Here is a 15,854-nt window from a genome sequence, read left to right as displayed (position 1 = left end):
TCAATTTACCTGGGGGCACAGGAGGCAAAGTCGGGGTGATCCTTGAGTGCAAAGTCAGTAGTAAGCCTTGAACATTGGTGGGGGGGGACCCAAACAACTAAAACTAAACAAAACAAAAAAAGATTCCTCTAGGGCAGGGCCACAAACCCCTGCTTAGGGCAAACGCCCTACTGCTTGCAATCGAGCGACAGCACAGTGGTAGGGCTTTTGCCTTGCAAGTGGCTGACCCAGGACAGATCTGGGTTCAATTCTCAGCTTCCTGTATGGTCCCTGGAGCCTGCCAGGAGTGATTTCTGAGCCAGAGCCAGGAGTGTGTGGCTCAAAAACAAAAATAAAACAAAACAAAAAATCCCACCTACTGTCTAAGAATAGCTAAGTGCTATTTCAGGTAACAAACCACATCATCTGAGTTGTTTTTAATGGTTAAGCATTTTATTATTACTATCATACTGAGTTAAAATCCAAATTTTTGGGAAATGAATTACTACCTAAAACAGTTTGTGTTGGCAAATGAAGTGCTTAACACAATGAGTTCAAATTGTCATGAACAATAAATAGCATGTTCTTAGTGAAAAGAGTGTCACTGTAAAGTGGCTGTCACCAGAGAATTAGGAGTGATTTACACCAGTAGACTTTCTTTTTCCTGTTGTACTGTAATGCATTATTAAACAGGAACTGAAATGTTGAGTATTCATATAGTTTTTAATCATTCCAGTAAACCAAAGTCAGCATAATGAATTTTATCATTGAAAGTAAAGATTAAAATGTAGACAAAAGTGGTATTTTTGTTTTTGTTTGGTTTTGGTTTTGGTTTTGGTTTTTGGGCCACACCCGGCGATGCTCAGGGGTTACTCCTGGCTGTCTGCTCAGAAACAGCTCCTGGCAGGCACCGGGGACCATATGGGGCACCGGGATTCGAACCAACCACCTTTGGTCCTGGATCGGCTGCTTGCAAGGCAAATGCCGCTGCGCTATCTCTCCGGGCCCTGTTTTTGTTTTTTTTTTTTTTTAAATAAAAACAGGTTTAATCTAGGCTGGAGGGATAGCTCAGCATAGAGCGTTTGCCTTGCATGTGGCTGACTCAGGACAGAGGAGGTTTGATCTCCGGCATCACATATGGTCCCCCAAGATTGGCAGGCGCAATTTCTGAATGCAGAGCCAGGAATAACCCCTTAGCTCTACCAGGTGTGGCCCCCAAACAAACAAAAATAACAGAGTCACCAAAACAGGTTTAATCACTGTCATAAGAATCTGATTTTGGCGGGCCCGGAGAGATAGCACAGCGGTGTTTGCCTTGCAAGCAGCCAATCCAGGACCTAAGGTGGTTGGTTCGAATCCCGGCGTCCCATATGGTCCCCTGTGCCTGCCAGGAGCTATTTCTGAGCAGACAGCCAGGAGTGGCCCCTGAGCACCACCGGGTGTGGCCCAAAAACCAAAAAAAAAAAAAAAAAAAAAAGAATCTAATTTTGGCGAATATACAGAAGAAAAAAGAACTTTAAATCATTACTAACAATAAAAATTTGCTACATAAGAGATTTTTCTCTTAATTAACAATTGTTTTTGAACCCTAATATAGAAGTATACTGGGATCAGAGAATTAAGAATGTGTTTATTAGCAAGCAAGAGTATGGCTTAAAGGTCAATTTATTTGCCAAAGGATAGCATGGAGGTAAGGCGTTTGCCTTTCATGCAGAAGGTCATTGGTTTGAAACCCGGCATCCCATATGGTCCCCAGAGCCTGCCAGGAGCAATTTCTGAGCGTGAGCCAGGAGTAACCCCTGAGTGCTGCTGGGTGTGACCCAAAAACCAAACGGTCAATTCATTTATGACTTCATTTACAGACAACAGCTGCCAATTGACAAGCATTCTATTTCTGAATGTTTAAACTGCATGGAGAGGGGCAGTTGAGGCTGGGCTGAAGGGATAGCCACAGCTGTAGGACGTTTGCCTTGAGGTTGACATGAATTCGATCCTTAGCCATCCTACATGGTGCCCCGAGTATCACCAGGAATATCTCTGAGCGCAGACCAGGAATAACCCCTGAAAATTGCAAAGTTTGGTCCCCCCAAAACAAACAAAATAGGGGGCGGAGAGATAGCATGGAGGTAAGGCATTTGCCTTGCATGCAGAACAGTGGTTCGAATCCAGGCACCGAGCCTGCCAGGAGCGATTTCTGAGCATAGACCAAGGAGTAACCCCTGAGCACTGCTGGGTGTGACCCAATAACCAAAAACAAAAAATAATAATAAAATAAAATAATTCCTGTATGGAGAAACAGAGTCAATTCCACTGAGGCCCCTGAGTAACTTCTGCAATTATGGCAAGGAAAAAGCAAATTTAAGACTTTGCTCTTGGAGGAAAACAAGATAAAAGCAAAATTCAACTGAAAGGTATTATTTTTTTAATAGCATTGACATGAGGATAAAAACTGCTAGGATTATCAAGAGCTTAGCCAAGCATCAATATTCATTTAAAAACTTGAACCTATCATTTGAGGATAAAATAATTTAAGTATAAAATACAGGCTTTTTCAATTCTGGAGGAGCGTGTTTTTTTCCTTTCTTTTCTTTTTTTGGGGAAGGTTTCATACCCTGTGATGCTCGGGGATTGGTTCTGTCTCTGCACTCAGGAATTACTCCTGGCAGGCTTGGGAGAGCATATGGGATGCTAGGGACTGAATTTAGCTCAGGAGCATGCAAAGCACCCTGCCCATGAACTATCTCTATCTCTCCTTCCTTTTCAATTTTTTTCCCACTAAAAACTTACTTTGTTTTTTGGCCATACCCAGTAGTGCTCAGGATTTACTCCTGGCTCTGCACTCAGGGATCACTACTGGAAGATTTGGAGGATCATATGGGGAGCTAGGTTGGACATGTATAAAGCAAGCGTCCTACCCTGCCATACTATCTCTTCACTCTCAATAAAAAGTACTAAACACACACATAGCTTCTCAATAAAAAGTATTATACATGTACGTATATGCACACAGGACCAGAGATAGCATTAAGCTTGCTGTGCTAATGCTGCCAATCATGGTTCAAATCCCCAGAACCTCATATGATCTTGAGCACCACCAGGTGCCTCTGCTTAGAAGAGCTACAGCCCAGGTGCCACTAGGCACGGCTCTCAAACTCAAAATAAAGTACAATGACTAAGGGGCCCAGTGGTAGAATGCCTGAGTTGCAGCATTGAGGCTGTTTGAACATTGCTAATACATCCACAATTCAATGGTGATCCCAGAGGCTATTATTCGAGATACTAAGGGTTAAACAAATAGTGCAATCTCTGACACACAATTAAATCCTAAGAGCACCACAACTAATTCTAAGAGCAACTATCTGTGAGATCTGCAGCCAAAATGTATATAAGTGCCTACATAAACAGTTTAATAACACAGCTTTTACAATTAGAAAATGATCAACTAACCAAAAAAAAAAAAATAGGAAAGGGGCCGGCGAGGTGGCGCTAGAGGTAAGGTGTCTGCCTTGCAAGCGCTAGCCAAGGAAAGGACCACGGTTCAATCCCCTGGCGTCCCATATGGTCCCCCCCAAGCCAGGGGCAATTTCTGAGAGCGTAGCCAGGAATAACCCCTAAGCATCAAAAGAGTGTGGCCTGAAAAACCAAAAAAAAAAAAAAAAAAGAAAATGATCAACTAAAGGAGCCAAAAATAGGTAGGCAGAAGGAAATAATAAAGCTTAGAGCAGAAATAAATGAAATGGAAATAAAAAAAAATTCAAAAGATCAACAAAACCATGGGTCCAAAGATAGCATGGAGGTAGGGTGCTTGCTTGCATGCAGAAGGATGGTGTTTCGAATCCTGGCATCCCATATGGTCCCTCAAGCCTGCCAGGAGCGATTTCTGATCGTAGAGCCAGGAGTAACTAACCCCTGAGCACTGCCAGGTGTGACCCCCCCCCCAAAATAAATAAATAAAAAAGAGAAACAAAAGCAAAAGCTGGTTCTTTGAAAAAATAAACAAAATTGATAAACCATTAGCATAGTGTGGCAAACAAGTTCGACACAAAGAGCCAAAATTTTAAACCGTGAGAGTCAGAGAGCCACACCACACAGTGACCTGCCAAAACAGCTGAACACTCACACAAAAGCATATAATTTTAACAATAATCTATTAAACACATATTGCATTTTGCCATTTTGAGTGAGGGTCAAGATCCTGCAGTGATGGTGAGGGTGTGCTGCGTTCTCTACACTAAGAACTAACGGCAAGATGTGACCCAACATGTGACACACGGGTGTCCCCCCCACTGTTTGCTGGCCCATGCAGTTGTTTCCGAGATGGGAGACGGGATGCTGCAGCCTGGGGGTGGGACTCCGGGCTCAGAGATCTCTCCTCAGAGGTCCCTCCTCAGAAGGAGCAGAACAAAATCCAAACTTGGCAAAGAGCCACAGTATACAAATTCATGATAAGAGGCAAAGAGCTGCATTCATTTTGGACAGGAGCCACATGCAGCTCGAGAGAGCTGCATGTTCGCCACCCCTGCACTAGCAAAACTCACAAAGAAACAGAGAGAGAAACTTAATCAATCAGATTAGAAATGAAAAGGATGAGGTCACTCAGATATTGCGGAGATGCAAAAGGTAATCAAAGACTACTTTGAGAAACTCTATGCCACAAAACATGACAACCTGGTAGAAATGAATAAATTCTTGGACTTCTACAATCTTCCACAGTTAAACCAGGATGATGTAGCATATCTAAATAGACCGATCATGGGGCTGGAGAGATAGCATGGAGGTAAGGCGTTTGCCTTTCATGCAGGAGGTCATCGGTTCGAATCCCGGTCCCATATGGTCCCCTGTGCCTGCCAGGAGCAATTTCTGAGCCTGGAGCCAGGAATAACCCCTGAGCACTGCTGGGTGTGACCCAAAAACCACACACACACACACACACACACAAAAAAGACCGATCACTACTGAGGAATCCAAAGTCTTCCTAAAAACAAAAAGCTCAGGCCCAGATGGATTCACTAACAAATTCTTTCCAACCTTTCTAGAGGAACTACTCCCAATCCTTTTCAAGCTCTTTCATGAAATAGAAAAATCAGGAACACTCCCAAATAGTTTTTATGAAGCTAGCATTACTCTGATACCCAAACCAGACAGATATGTGGCAAGAAAAGAAAACTACAGACCAATATCCCTGAGGAACACAGAAACCAAGATCCTCAACAAAATTCTGGCAAATAGGATCCAATGCCTCATCGACAAAGATGTACAAGTTTTTATCTATGCAACCAAAAAAACATTTATAAATAGACAAGTGGATGTATTTGAGGACTATATTAAAGATAAAAGGAAACTGCTAGCATAAAAATGTCTGACACTTCAGAAACAATAGAACATTAACCTTCATAAAAAAGAAGACAGATCACTTAAAATAGGCTTGAGATTAAGATTTACATATAAGCACACCAGACATAACCATTGTTTTCAAGCATGTTCTTACCCAACTTTGGAAAAACTATTAAGTATTCGGCATTGCACTGAGGACATGCCACTCTGGCGGTACTGTTTCCTCTCTGTTTTTCATCCACCCAGCGCTGTAGACAAGCCTGGTGAACCCATTTGGTAGATCCTCTGCACCTGCATGGTCTCACCCATTCAGCTGTCCTATCATCTTCATCAGTGGCAAAACACACCCAGCAGCTTCTGTAAATCAAAAAGAAAATAATGATATTTAATAATGATATTTATGTTTAAGGCCCCAGACGTCTCTTCAATGCCATCTCACTTTATGGGGTAAGTCTACTGATATATATTTTTTATTTTTTGGGTCACACCCAGCAGCGCTCAGGGGTTACTCCTGGCTCTGCACTCAAAAATTACTCATGACTGGGGCCGGAGCAGTGGCACAAGATGTAAGGCATCTGAACTGCAAGCTCTAGCCTAGGATGGACTACGATTCCATTTCCCGGTGTTGCATATAGTTCCCCAAGACAGGAACAATTTCTGAGCGCATAGACAGGAGTAACTCCTGAGCATCAACAGGTGTGGCCCCAAAACAAAATAACAACAACAAAAAAATTACTCAGGCAGACTTTGGGGACTATATGGGATGTCAGGGATTAAACCTGGTTGGCTGCGTGCAAAGCAAACACTCTACCCACTGTGTTATCACTCCAGCCCTCTACTAATCTGTTTTATCATAGAAATTCAACTCTATATTAAAAATTAGAGAAGAGTCAAAATAAAGTGGGTAGGATGATTGTCTAGTAGATGGCTGACCTAAGTTTGATAACCAGCATCTTTTTTTTTTTTTTTTTTTTTTTTTTTTTTGTGGTTTTTGGGTCATACCCGGCAGTGCTCAGGGGTTAATCCTGGCTCCAGGCTCAGAAATTGCTCCTGGCAGGCACGGGGGACCATATGGGACTCCGGGATTCGAACCATGATCTCCTGCATGAAAGGCAAACGCCTTACCTCCATGCTATCTCTGTGGCCCCCGATAACCAGCATCTTAAAATCATCTCTTGAACCTGTCAAGAGTAAAGCCAGAGTGCAGAGCCTGGGGTAAGTGCTGAAAAACTATTGGGTGTGGTTACAAAACAAAACAAAACACTCAGAGTGAGACCCTATGTAAGCTAAGAGAGCAACTCTGGTTTGACCTCTGGCTCCACACATGGACTTCCAAGCCCCACCACGAGTGATCCCGGAGGAGTAACCACTGAGCATCACTGAGTGTGGCCCAACCCCACCCCGAAATAAATAAAATCTTCAAGACCAAGCAGACTTTTTTTTTTGGGGGGGGGGGGGAGTTTGGCTCTTACCTGGCAGTGCTCAGGTGTAACTCCTGGCTCTGCGCTCAGAAATAGGATGCCAGGATTCGAACCGTCCATCCTGGATTGGCTGCGTTCAGGGCAAATGCCCTACCACTGTGCTATCTCTCCAGCCAAGACCTGGTTATTTTTGACCCATAACTCATAGTGTTAAAGAGGCTGTTAGCTCAGTGCTTGGGGATCATGAGGTGCCAGGGACTGAGCTTAGTTAGGGGTAGTTCCTAAACAAAAACTTTAAGACATAGAAACCCAGTTGGCAGTTAAAGTCTACCTCTACACATGTTTATATTAGATTTTAAAAAAATTTGGAAATTGGGTAGTCAGATCAATATTACAATGGAGAGGGCAATTGCCTTGCATGTAGTGGACTGGGGTTCCATCCCTGGCATCCCATATGATCCTGAGCCCACCAGAAGTGATCCCTGAAAGCAGAACCAGGAGTAACCCCTGAGCACCGCTGTGTGTGGCCCCACACAAAAAGATACAAATGTCTACCCTAAAGATCATTTAAGGGGGCCGGAGAGATAGCATGGAGGTAACGCGTTTGCCTTTCATGCAGGAGGTCATAGGTTCGAATCCCGGTGCCCCATATGGTCCCCCGTGCCTGCCAGGAGCAATTTCTGAGCCTGGAGCCAGGAATAACCCCTGAGCGCTGCCGGGTGTGACCCAAAAACTACCAAAAAAAAAAAAAAAAAAAAAAAAGATCATTTAAGAAAACTGTAGTGTAGTAGAATAGAATTCTAGGATATTTAGGTCTGGTGTGGCCTAAAACCAAAGATATATATATGTATATATATATATGTATATATACATATATATGTATATACATATATATGTATATATATACATATGTATATATATACATATATATATGTATATATACATATATATGTATATATACACTAAATATTCATAAAATGCATTTTAAATATGTATCTAGCTTTATTTATTTGTTTGTTTGTTTACTGGTTGTTTTTGAACCATGCCTGGATGTGCTCAAGGATTACTTGTCAGGCTTGGAACCTAGATCAGCTACAAGCAAGGAAAGCACCTTACCCACTATTCCAGTGATGGCTAACCTTTTTGAGCCCGAGTGCACAAACTGCCACACAAAACCAAAGAATTTCCTAAAAAATGCCATCACATCAATTAAACCTTAATAACAAGATTTTAGTATCTAAAAACAATGTAGCATGTGCTACATATCTTAATTGCCGACCTTCCTGCCTGCCAGTTGCAAGGCCTTCAAAAAATGCCAGCACATCAATTAAACCTTAATAACAAGATTTTAGTATCTAAAAACAATGTAGCATGTGCTACATATCTTAATTGCCGACCTTCCTGCCTGCCAGTTGCAAGGCCTTCGTGTGCCAGCACTGGCACATATGCCATAGGTTCGCCATCACAGCACTATTCTATTGTTCTGGCTGTAACTTTACATCAGGCAGTAATTGAACTGTTTGGTTTTTTTTTGGTTTTTGGGCCACACCCGGCGGCCCTCAGGGGTTACTCCTGGCTATCATCTCAGAAATAACTCCTGGGGGGGGGGGAGGGAAGGGGGAGGGAGCATATGGAACGTTAGGATTTGAACCAATCACCTTAGGTCCTGGGTTGGCTGCTTGCAAGGCAAACGCCATCGTGCTATCTCTCCAGCCCTGAACTGAGTATTTTTTAAAAGTATGTTAGAAGCAAGGAATTAATCTAAAGCAAAAATAAAATGGAAGAGTAGGATACATTCAGGAGACAATAAAGCAGAAGGTCAAGGGGTATATTTAGTATTGTGGCTAAATTATAAATTTATAAATTATAAAGCAATATTTTGTCAGTAAAGTCTTGAGAGTTTAGATTTATTTTATTAATGGCGGAGACTTGCATGTTGTAAAGCATGGCATAGGAGGCTGCATGTTGTAAAGCATGACATAATAAATAATTCTAACAATGTTGTATCCAATTTGGGACCACTGTGTAAGTCAGAGTGAAAAAGAAAAAGTAAAAAAAGAGAAAGTAGAGAAAGAATCTGGGAGGGAGAGGAGAAGAAAAGGAAAGGGAGGAAAGTAGGCATTGTAATGCTGATGCTCTAGAAAAATGGTCCTAAATTGGGAAATCAACTTAGGTTTTCAGGTGAGTCAAACCCAAAATTAAACTTAAATTCAGCTTCCATCTATGTCAAGCACATGAGGAGTTAAGTAAAAATGGCTTACTGATTAAGAAATCAGGCCAGCAGAGACAGTGTAAGGTGATTGGCCTTGCGTGTGACCAACCCTGGCTAGATCCCCACCACCACATGTGGTTCTCTTAACTCCAGGGTCACTCTTCAGCACTGCTGGCTGTAACCCCCACCCCCAAAAGAAATGTTAGGCCAGACATATGACCCAAAAGACTGAGGGCATGTTCTGCCCACAGGAGGCCTGGGTTGGAGGCCCAGGTTCAATTCTCTGTACCACATCATTCCCTGAGTATCACCAGGAACCCTGGGCTCAGAGATGTTAAGTAACCTCCAGTACCACCAAGTTTGGATTCCCCTCACAAGAGAAATTATTGGTGATGTACTGGATAGTTCAAAGGACCAGAGTGTATGTTTGTATGTGGAAGTCTTAGGGTTAATTCCTAGTACCACAAATCTCAATAATATAAGCAAAGGATTAAAAGAACCAGTAGAGGCCAGAGCAATAGCACAGCAGTACGGTGTGTGCTCTGCATGGAGACAACTGGGCTTGATCCCTGGCATCCCATATGGTCCCCCGAATAACAGAGCCAGAGGAACTCTAAAGCACTGCAGGGTGTGGTCCCCAAACAACAACCAAAAGAGAGCTAGTACAAAGATACATTCTCACTGTATATAATAGATTTTTTTTTTTAATTTTTGGGCCACATCGGTGACGCTCAGGAGTTACTCCTGGCTCTGTGCTCAGAAATTGCTCCTGGCTTGGGGGACCATATAGGATGCTGGGGGATCGAACTGTGGTCAGCTGTGTGCAAGGTAAATGCCCTACCATTGTGCCATTGTTCCGGCCCCTGTATATAACAGAATTTAAAAAAATATTTAAGAAAACTTTGGGGGCTAGAGAGATAGCATGGAGGTAGGGCATTTGCCTTGCATGCAGAAGGACGGTAGTTCAAATCCCGGCATCCCATATGGTCCCCTGAGCCTACTAAGAGCGATTTCTGAGCATAGAGCCAGGAATGACCCCTGAGTGCTGCCAGGTGTGACCCAAAAACAACAACAACAACAACAAAAATTAAAGGGGCTGGAGAGATAGAACAGCAGGTAGGGCACTTGTTCAGCACAAAGCAAACCTAGATTTGATCCCCAAAACCCTATATATCAGGAATTACTCCTACCAATGCTTAGGAGTAATTCCTGAGTACAGAGCCAGGAATAACCCTTGATCATCACCGGGTTGTGTCCACCATAAAAAGTTTAAATTCTAAACTTTAGAAACAAAATATAGGAGCTGGAGAGACAGCACAGTGGTAGGGCATTTGCCTTGCACGTGGCTGACTGGGGAGGTACCCAATTTGATTTCCAGCATCCCATATGTTCCCCAGCCTGACAGGGGCAATTTCTGATTGCAGAGCCAGGAGTAACCCCTGAGCACTGCTGGGTGTGACCAAAAATCAACCAACCTACCTACCAACCAACCAACCAACCAACCAATCAATCAATGAAGTTTAGAAACAAAATATAAATATGTGGTGTGTATACATATGTAAGAACATGTATATATTAAAAGCATTATAAAAGAAAGACTACAAAACCATTTATGATAGCAGAATAAAAAGATCAAAATATATGAACCTGGGCCGGGAAGGTGGCGCTAGAGGTAAGGTGTCTGCCTTGCAAGCGCTAGCGTAGGACGGACCATGGTTCGATCCCCCGGCGTCCCATATGGTCCCCCCCAGCCAGGGGCGATTTCTGAGCGCATAGCCAGGAGTAACCCCTGAGCGTCAAACGGGTGTGGCCCAAAAACCAAAAAAAAAAAAAATATATGAACCTGAAACTGTAGTGAAAGGGCATGTAATTTTTTAACATTACTCAGTAATGTTTTTACTTTTGATGTATAAATGTAGTAAATATACTAATATACTCGAATATAAGCCAACCCGAGGATAAGCCAGCCCCCCTAATTTTACCCTAAAAACTGGGAAAACTTAGTGACTCGAGTATAAGCCAAGGTGGAAAATGCAGCAGCCACTGGTAAATTTCAAAAATAAAATTATATACCCAAAACAATTACAATAATTCAGGAATCAGTAGGTTAAATGTTTTTCAATATTTATTGCTTAAAAAAAAAAACCTGTAAACTAGCAACAATAACTTTAAACCTTAAATAGAGTGCAGAAAACCATAGCTTAACAGGTAATCAAGCTAAATCACAAAGGTTAAAATCCTTCAAAGTTGGATTCCTTCTCTTCCTCATCTGTATGTCCAGATACATCCGAAGCTGTATCCGATGTGAGGGTATCAGCCAGCATACACATTGTCATCGTCACTGAGTTTGCAAATATCATCATCACCACTGTGTCGATCTCATACAAAGTGCAGAATATTGTGGGTTAAGTAGTTCAGTGGCATCCAGTTCAACCTCAACTTGTGAACTGAGCTGAAGCACCACCCCCTCCAGCAGACAGCAGATGACTGGAGACTGTCCATTTGATTCAGTTTTTGGCACAAATTTTGTGCCGGAAAAATTCGGCTTACACTCAAATAACTTATTTGAGTAACTTATTTTTTTTTCCACTGCAGGCACTGGCCTGTGATTATAAAAGTGGGATAGTGATGTTATTGAGAAACAGATGCCAAATGACAGAGAATGAGGTACTTTTTTGTTTGTTTGTTTGTTTGTTTTTGGGTCACACCCAGCAGCACTCAGGGGTTACTCCTGGCTCTATGCTCAGAAATTGCTCCTGGCAGGCTTGGGGGGGGACCATATGAGATACTGGATTCAAACCGCAGTCCGTTTGCATGCAAGGCAAATGCCCTACCTCCACGCTATCTCTCCAACCCCACAGTGAGGTACTTTAATGGAAACTAAAATTATAAGAATCAGAAGATGGGGGCCAGAGTGATAGTACAGCAGGTAGGGTGTTTGCCTTGCGTGTAGCCAACAGGGGTTTGATCCCCAGCATCCTATATGGTTCCCCCCAAGCACTGCCAAGACTGATTTCTGAGTGCAGAGCCAAGAGTAATCTCTGAGGACTACTGCTGAGTGTTGCCCAAAAACCAAGGGAAAAAGAAAATATTATCACCTGTTCCTATCAGAATAAATCTTTCACAGGAATGCATATCTGTGATTAATATTCTCTTAAAGTGAGGATTCTAATTTGCTTTGTCATTTTAAAAGGTGGGATTGGAGGCAGATTATTTTTCCTGCTCTTTCTCCTATCTGACTGTTTTTAGGGACACTGTGGCTACATTCCTTGCTTACTTACTAGGTATAAGTAAGGGCTATTAAATAACTTCAAACAAATTCCTTACTGTTTATTGTGAGATGAAATACACAAACATTAAATTTCCAGAAGTGGGCTGGAGAGACAGTACAGGACATAAGTCACTTGCCTGGCATGTACCTAGGATCCTGATTCAAACCCCCAACATCACATATGGTTTCCTGAGAAGTGCCAAGATCATTCTTAAGCACAGAACCAGGAACAGATTGCCAGAGGGCTGTGTATTTATGTTTATTTGCCAGCTCTCCAGGCCTTCAAATGTAAGGACCAGGACTACATATCAGACGTGTAAAGTTAAGGTGTAAAACTTACATATGCTGGACCTGGGTTGATTGTCAGCACCAAGCAAATTGCCTACCCAAGTATCCACCAACTGGTAGCCCAGAAAATCCTGGGCACTGTAAGGATCAAGAGCACCACACTTTTCCTCTCTCACATTCACCACTGAGCCAACTAGCTGAAAACCATAGGGAGAGGAGACTGGAAGTCTGAAGTCCATTCCTATACTTTTAACATTTGAATATTAATTATTTTATTTAAATATTGAAAATTTGGGACTTGGGGGCAATAGACAATGTTGCTGGGGGCCAGAAAGGGGTTGGTCAGATGTAAATTTTAGAATTTACTCCCCCCCAACTATTTTGGGGCACACATCTTGTGGAATAGAAGGGGATCAGTAGAGGCTCAACTGGCCGTGTTGGGGAATGAATGTAGAGCACCAGTAGACATGCAAAGGCTGTGCTCATCCAATTGTAAACCACCATAGCCCTGGAGAGCTACTCACTACACATTAAATTCTAATGTTGAGGGTACCAGGTTAAGGTCTTTGCCTTGTATATAACAACCATAGTTTAATTCCTAGTACAACATAGGCACAAATAAGACTGAGTCCTGAACAAAATGTCAGGATTTGATCCTGAGCAGTATGGGTGAAGCCTGATCCTAAACTCGACAAATATAAGGAGAAAACAATTTTTATAAAATGTATACATACTTAACATATACTTAATACAGCACAGTGGAATTTATCAAGATTAATAATTGCCAAAATAAATTTAGCAAAAAAGATAAATTTAGTTGTTTACAAAGCTGTACTGAAGAAATAAACTTTAGGCAGATTTATTTTGTTGGTTCCAGTTTGATTTTTTCAGCCACACCCAGCAATGCTCAGGGTTTACTCCTGGCTCTGCACTTAGGGATTATTCCTGCAGGGGACTGAAGGACCATATAGGGTGCTGGAGATTAAAGAAGGCTCAGAAGCTTGCAAGGCAGGCATCCCCCCACCACCACCACTTTCTGCCCACAAGGCCATTTCTGAGCTAAACTTTGTCCTTCAAAAATTATACCCCAAGGAAGGGAGATGGGTACACCAGTGAGGAATGATGTTGGAATGTGCACGGAAAACCATCACAGTCCAGTAGATCACAGAACTTCAGTCAATTAAAATATAATTACACCCCAGTGGCCAAAGTTGGTTGGCTACACAAGTACTTTCTTTTGATGTTTGGTGGACCATGTGGTGCCAAGGACAGAAATAGGTTGGGGGTGGGGTGGGGTGTCTGTAGGGAAAGCACACACTCTAGCCCACTTACACTAGATACTTAATCTTCTGGTGCCCAACATATAAATAGAATTATATTGTTTATGTGTTCTCATTATAGTGTGCTCTCATTTATACAACCCTATGAGGGAGGATATTTGTTTAATATACATTATTTACATGGGGCTAGTGAGATAGCACAGTGCACTGGGTTCTTGTCTTGCATACAGGTCACTGTGGTTTGACCTCTGGCACCCCATATGATCCCAAAGCACCACCAGAGTGATCCCTGAATGCAGAACAAATATAAGATATATATATATATATATATATATATATATATATATATATATATATATGTATGTACAGCTCCAGAATTTAGGTTCAAAAAAAAAAAATCACAAAGTGGGCCAGAGAGATAGCATGGAAGTAAGGCGTTTGTCTTGCATGCAGAAGGTCGGTGGTTCAAATCTATGTTCCCCTGAGCCTGCCAGAAGAGATTTCTGAGCGTAGAGCCAGGAGGAACCCCTGAGTGCTGCTAGGTGTGACCCAAAATCCAAAACCAAAACACAAAGCTAGTGACTAATGCTAGATAGGACTGAGGTCAATTTGCTTGCCTTGTATACAGCCAATCCCCATTTGCCAGGGCATTGCATACGGTCCTTGACATGTGATGTTGGGAATTAAATATGGGTAGGCAACGTGCAAAGTAAGTGCCTTCCCAGCTATACTGTCTCTCCAGCCCCTCCTCCATTCATAATTTTAAAAGATCTCCAGGTGATTTATTCTTTTGGATGTGGTGGTGTGGGGGATCAAACCATATGTCTCACACTTGGGCTCTGTCCCCAGTTTCTTTCCTGGTGGTATTAACGTGGAGTCAGGTTGCCAAGTACAAGGTTAGCATGGTCTCTGAACATCAAGTTAAGAACAGCAACTTAAGCAAACTTGAGAGGCAAGAGCAATAGCACAGCAGGTAGGGTGTTTGCCAAACACAAAGCCAACCGGGTTCAATCCCTGGCCTCCCATATGGTCCCCAGAGCCTTCCAGGCTGTGGCCCAAAAATCAAAGAAAAAACAGGCAATTTATCTGAGTCCCAGTCAACTGGAAGAAATGATAAGTTTGCATTGGCTTGCAGAAAACAAATAACAATAACCTATATATACCGGGCTGTTCCTAGATTCAACCTGTGATGCATAGGAGATAGTATAGTGGGGAGGATAGAAAAGCTGGGTTGGATCTCCAACATCCCATATGCTTCCAGCTAGCCTGCCAGGAGGTATTTCTATGTGCAGAGCCTGGAGGAACCAATGAGCATGGCCCCAGAGTGATCCTCCCAGAAAACCCCCCAAAAAAAAAAAAAAAAAAAAAAAAAAAAAAGATAAAACAACCTGTAAACTCCTTCCAGGAGGTTGGGCTTTACATAAAAAGGAAGTAGATAAATAATACAACCTAACTTAAATGTAAACATCAAACAGGTGGATGAATCAGTGTGGCACCCCAACTAAGAAAAAAAGGAGGCAATGTTTCTATCAATGGAGATTCCCAAATTTTATCTGCCACTCTGGGAGCTGTCCTCCTCCTTTTGGATGAGGCAGATCCAAACAGCCCTGAGCCAGGCACAATCAATCTTAACTGGACAAATGGAACCTAGACTCCGGAAACCAAAGAGGAAGGATCACTGCAGGACAGGGCAGATTAGTCTATGGAAAGCTGTTAGCAACCACCAACATGCATAAGCAGTTAGTCTATCTGTTATGCTAGGTTAAAACCTTGATTGGTGGAGGGGAGTATGGGGAGGTGGCTGAATCCTCCCCAAAACAACAGGGGAGCACTGAGATCCGACTTCACCAAAAAGTTTAGTCTATCTGTTATACTAAATTAAAACCTGAATTATTTTTGGGGGTGTGGTGTGGGGAGGTGGCTGAATCCTCCCCGAAACAACAGGGGAGCACTAAGATCTGGAATACCATAGCAGCAAAGGGGTGTGCAGCCGATTTCACCGAAAGTTTGCCAGCTGGAAGCACCCCCCTGAACCCTCACCCCAAGAAAGGGCATGGGTCTCCAGCACA

At 42.6% G+C, this 15,854-nt stretch overlaps 1 protein-coding gene across 1 annotated transcript in view; it reads right to left on the bottom strand.

The window, feature by feature from the left end:
• The window catches only part of MARCHF5 (membrane associated ring-CH-type finger 5), a 46,089-nt gene that overhangs the window by 29,312 nt on the left and 923 nt on the right, over positions 1–15,854 (bottom strand). Inside the window, exon 2 of the mRNA XM_049764331.1 lies at positions 5,468–5,670. Coding sequence (XP_049620288.1) covers positions 5,468–5,670 — 203 coding nt within the window. The remainder of the gene's footprint in view (positions 1–5,467; positions 5,671–15,854) is intronic.

Source organism: Suncus etruscus, chromosome 17 (assembly GCF_024139225.1).
Source record: "Suncus etruscus isolate mSunEtr1 chromosome 17, mSunEtr1.pri.cur, whole genome shotgun sequence".
Lineage (NCBI taxonomy): Eukaryota > Metazoa > Chordata > Mammalia > Eulipotyphla > Soricidae > Suncus > Suncus etruscus.
The sequence above is the reverse complement of the archived record's forward strand: the minus strand, read 5'-3'. Positions and strand labels throughout refer to the sequence as shown.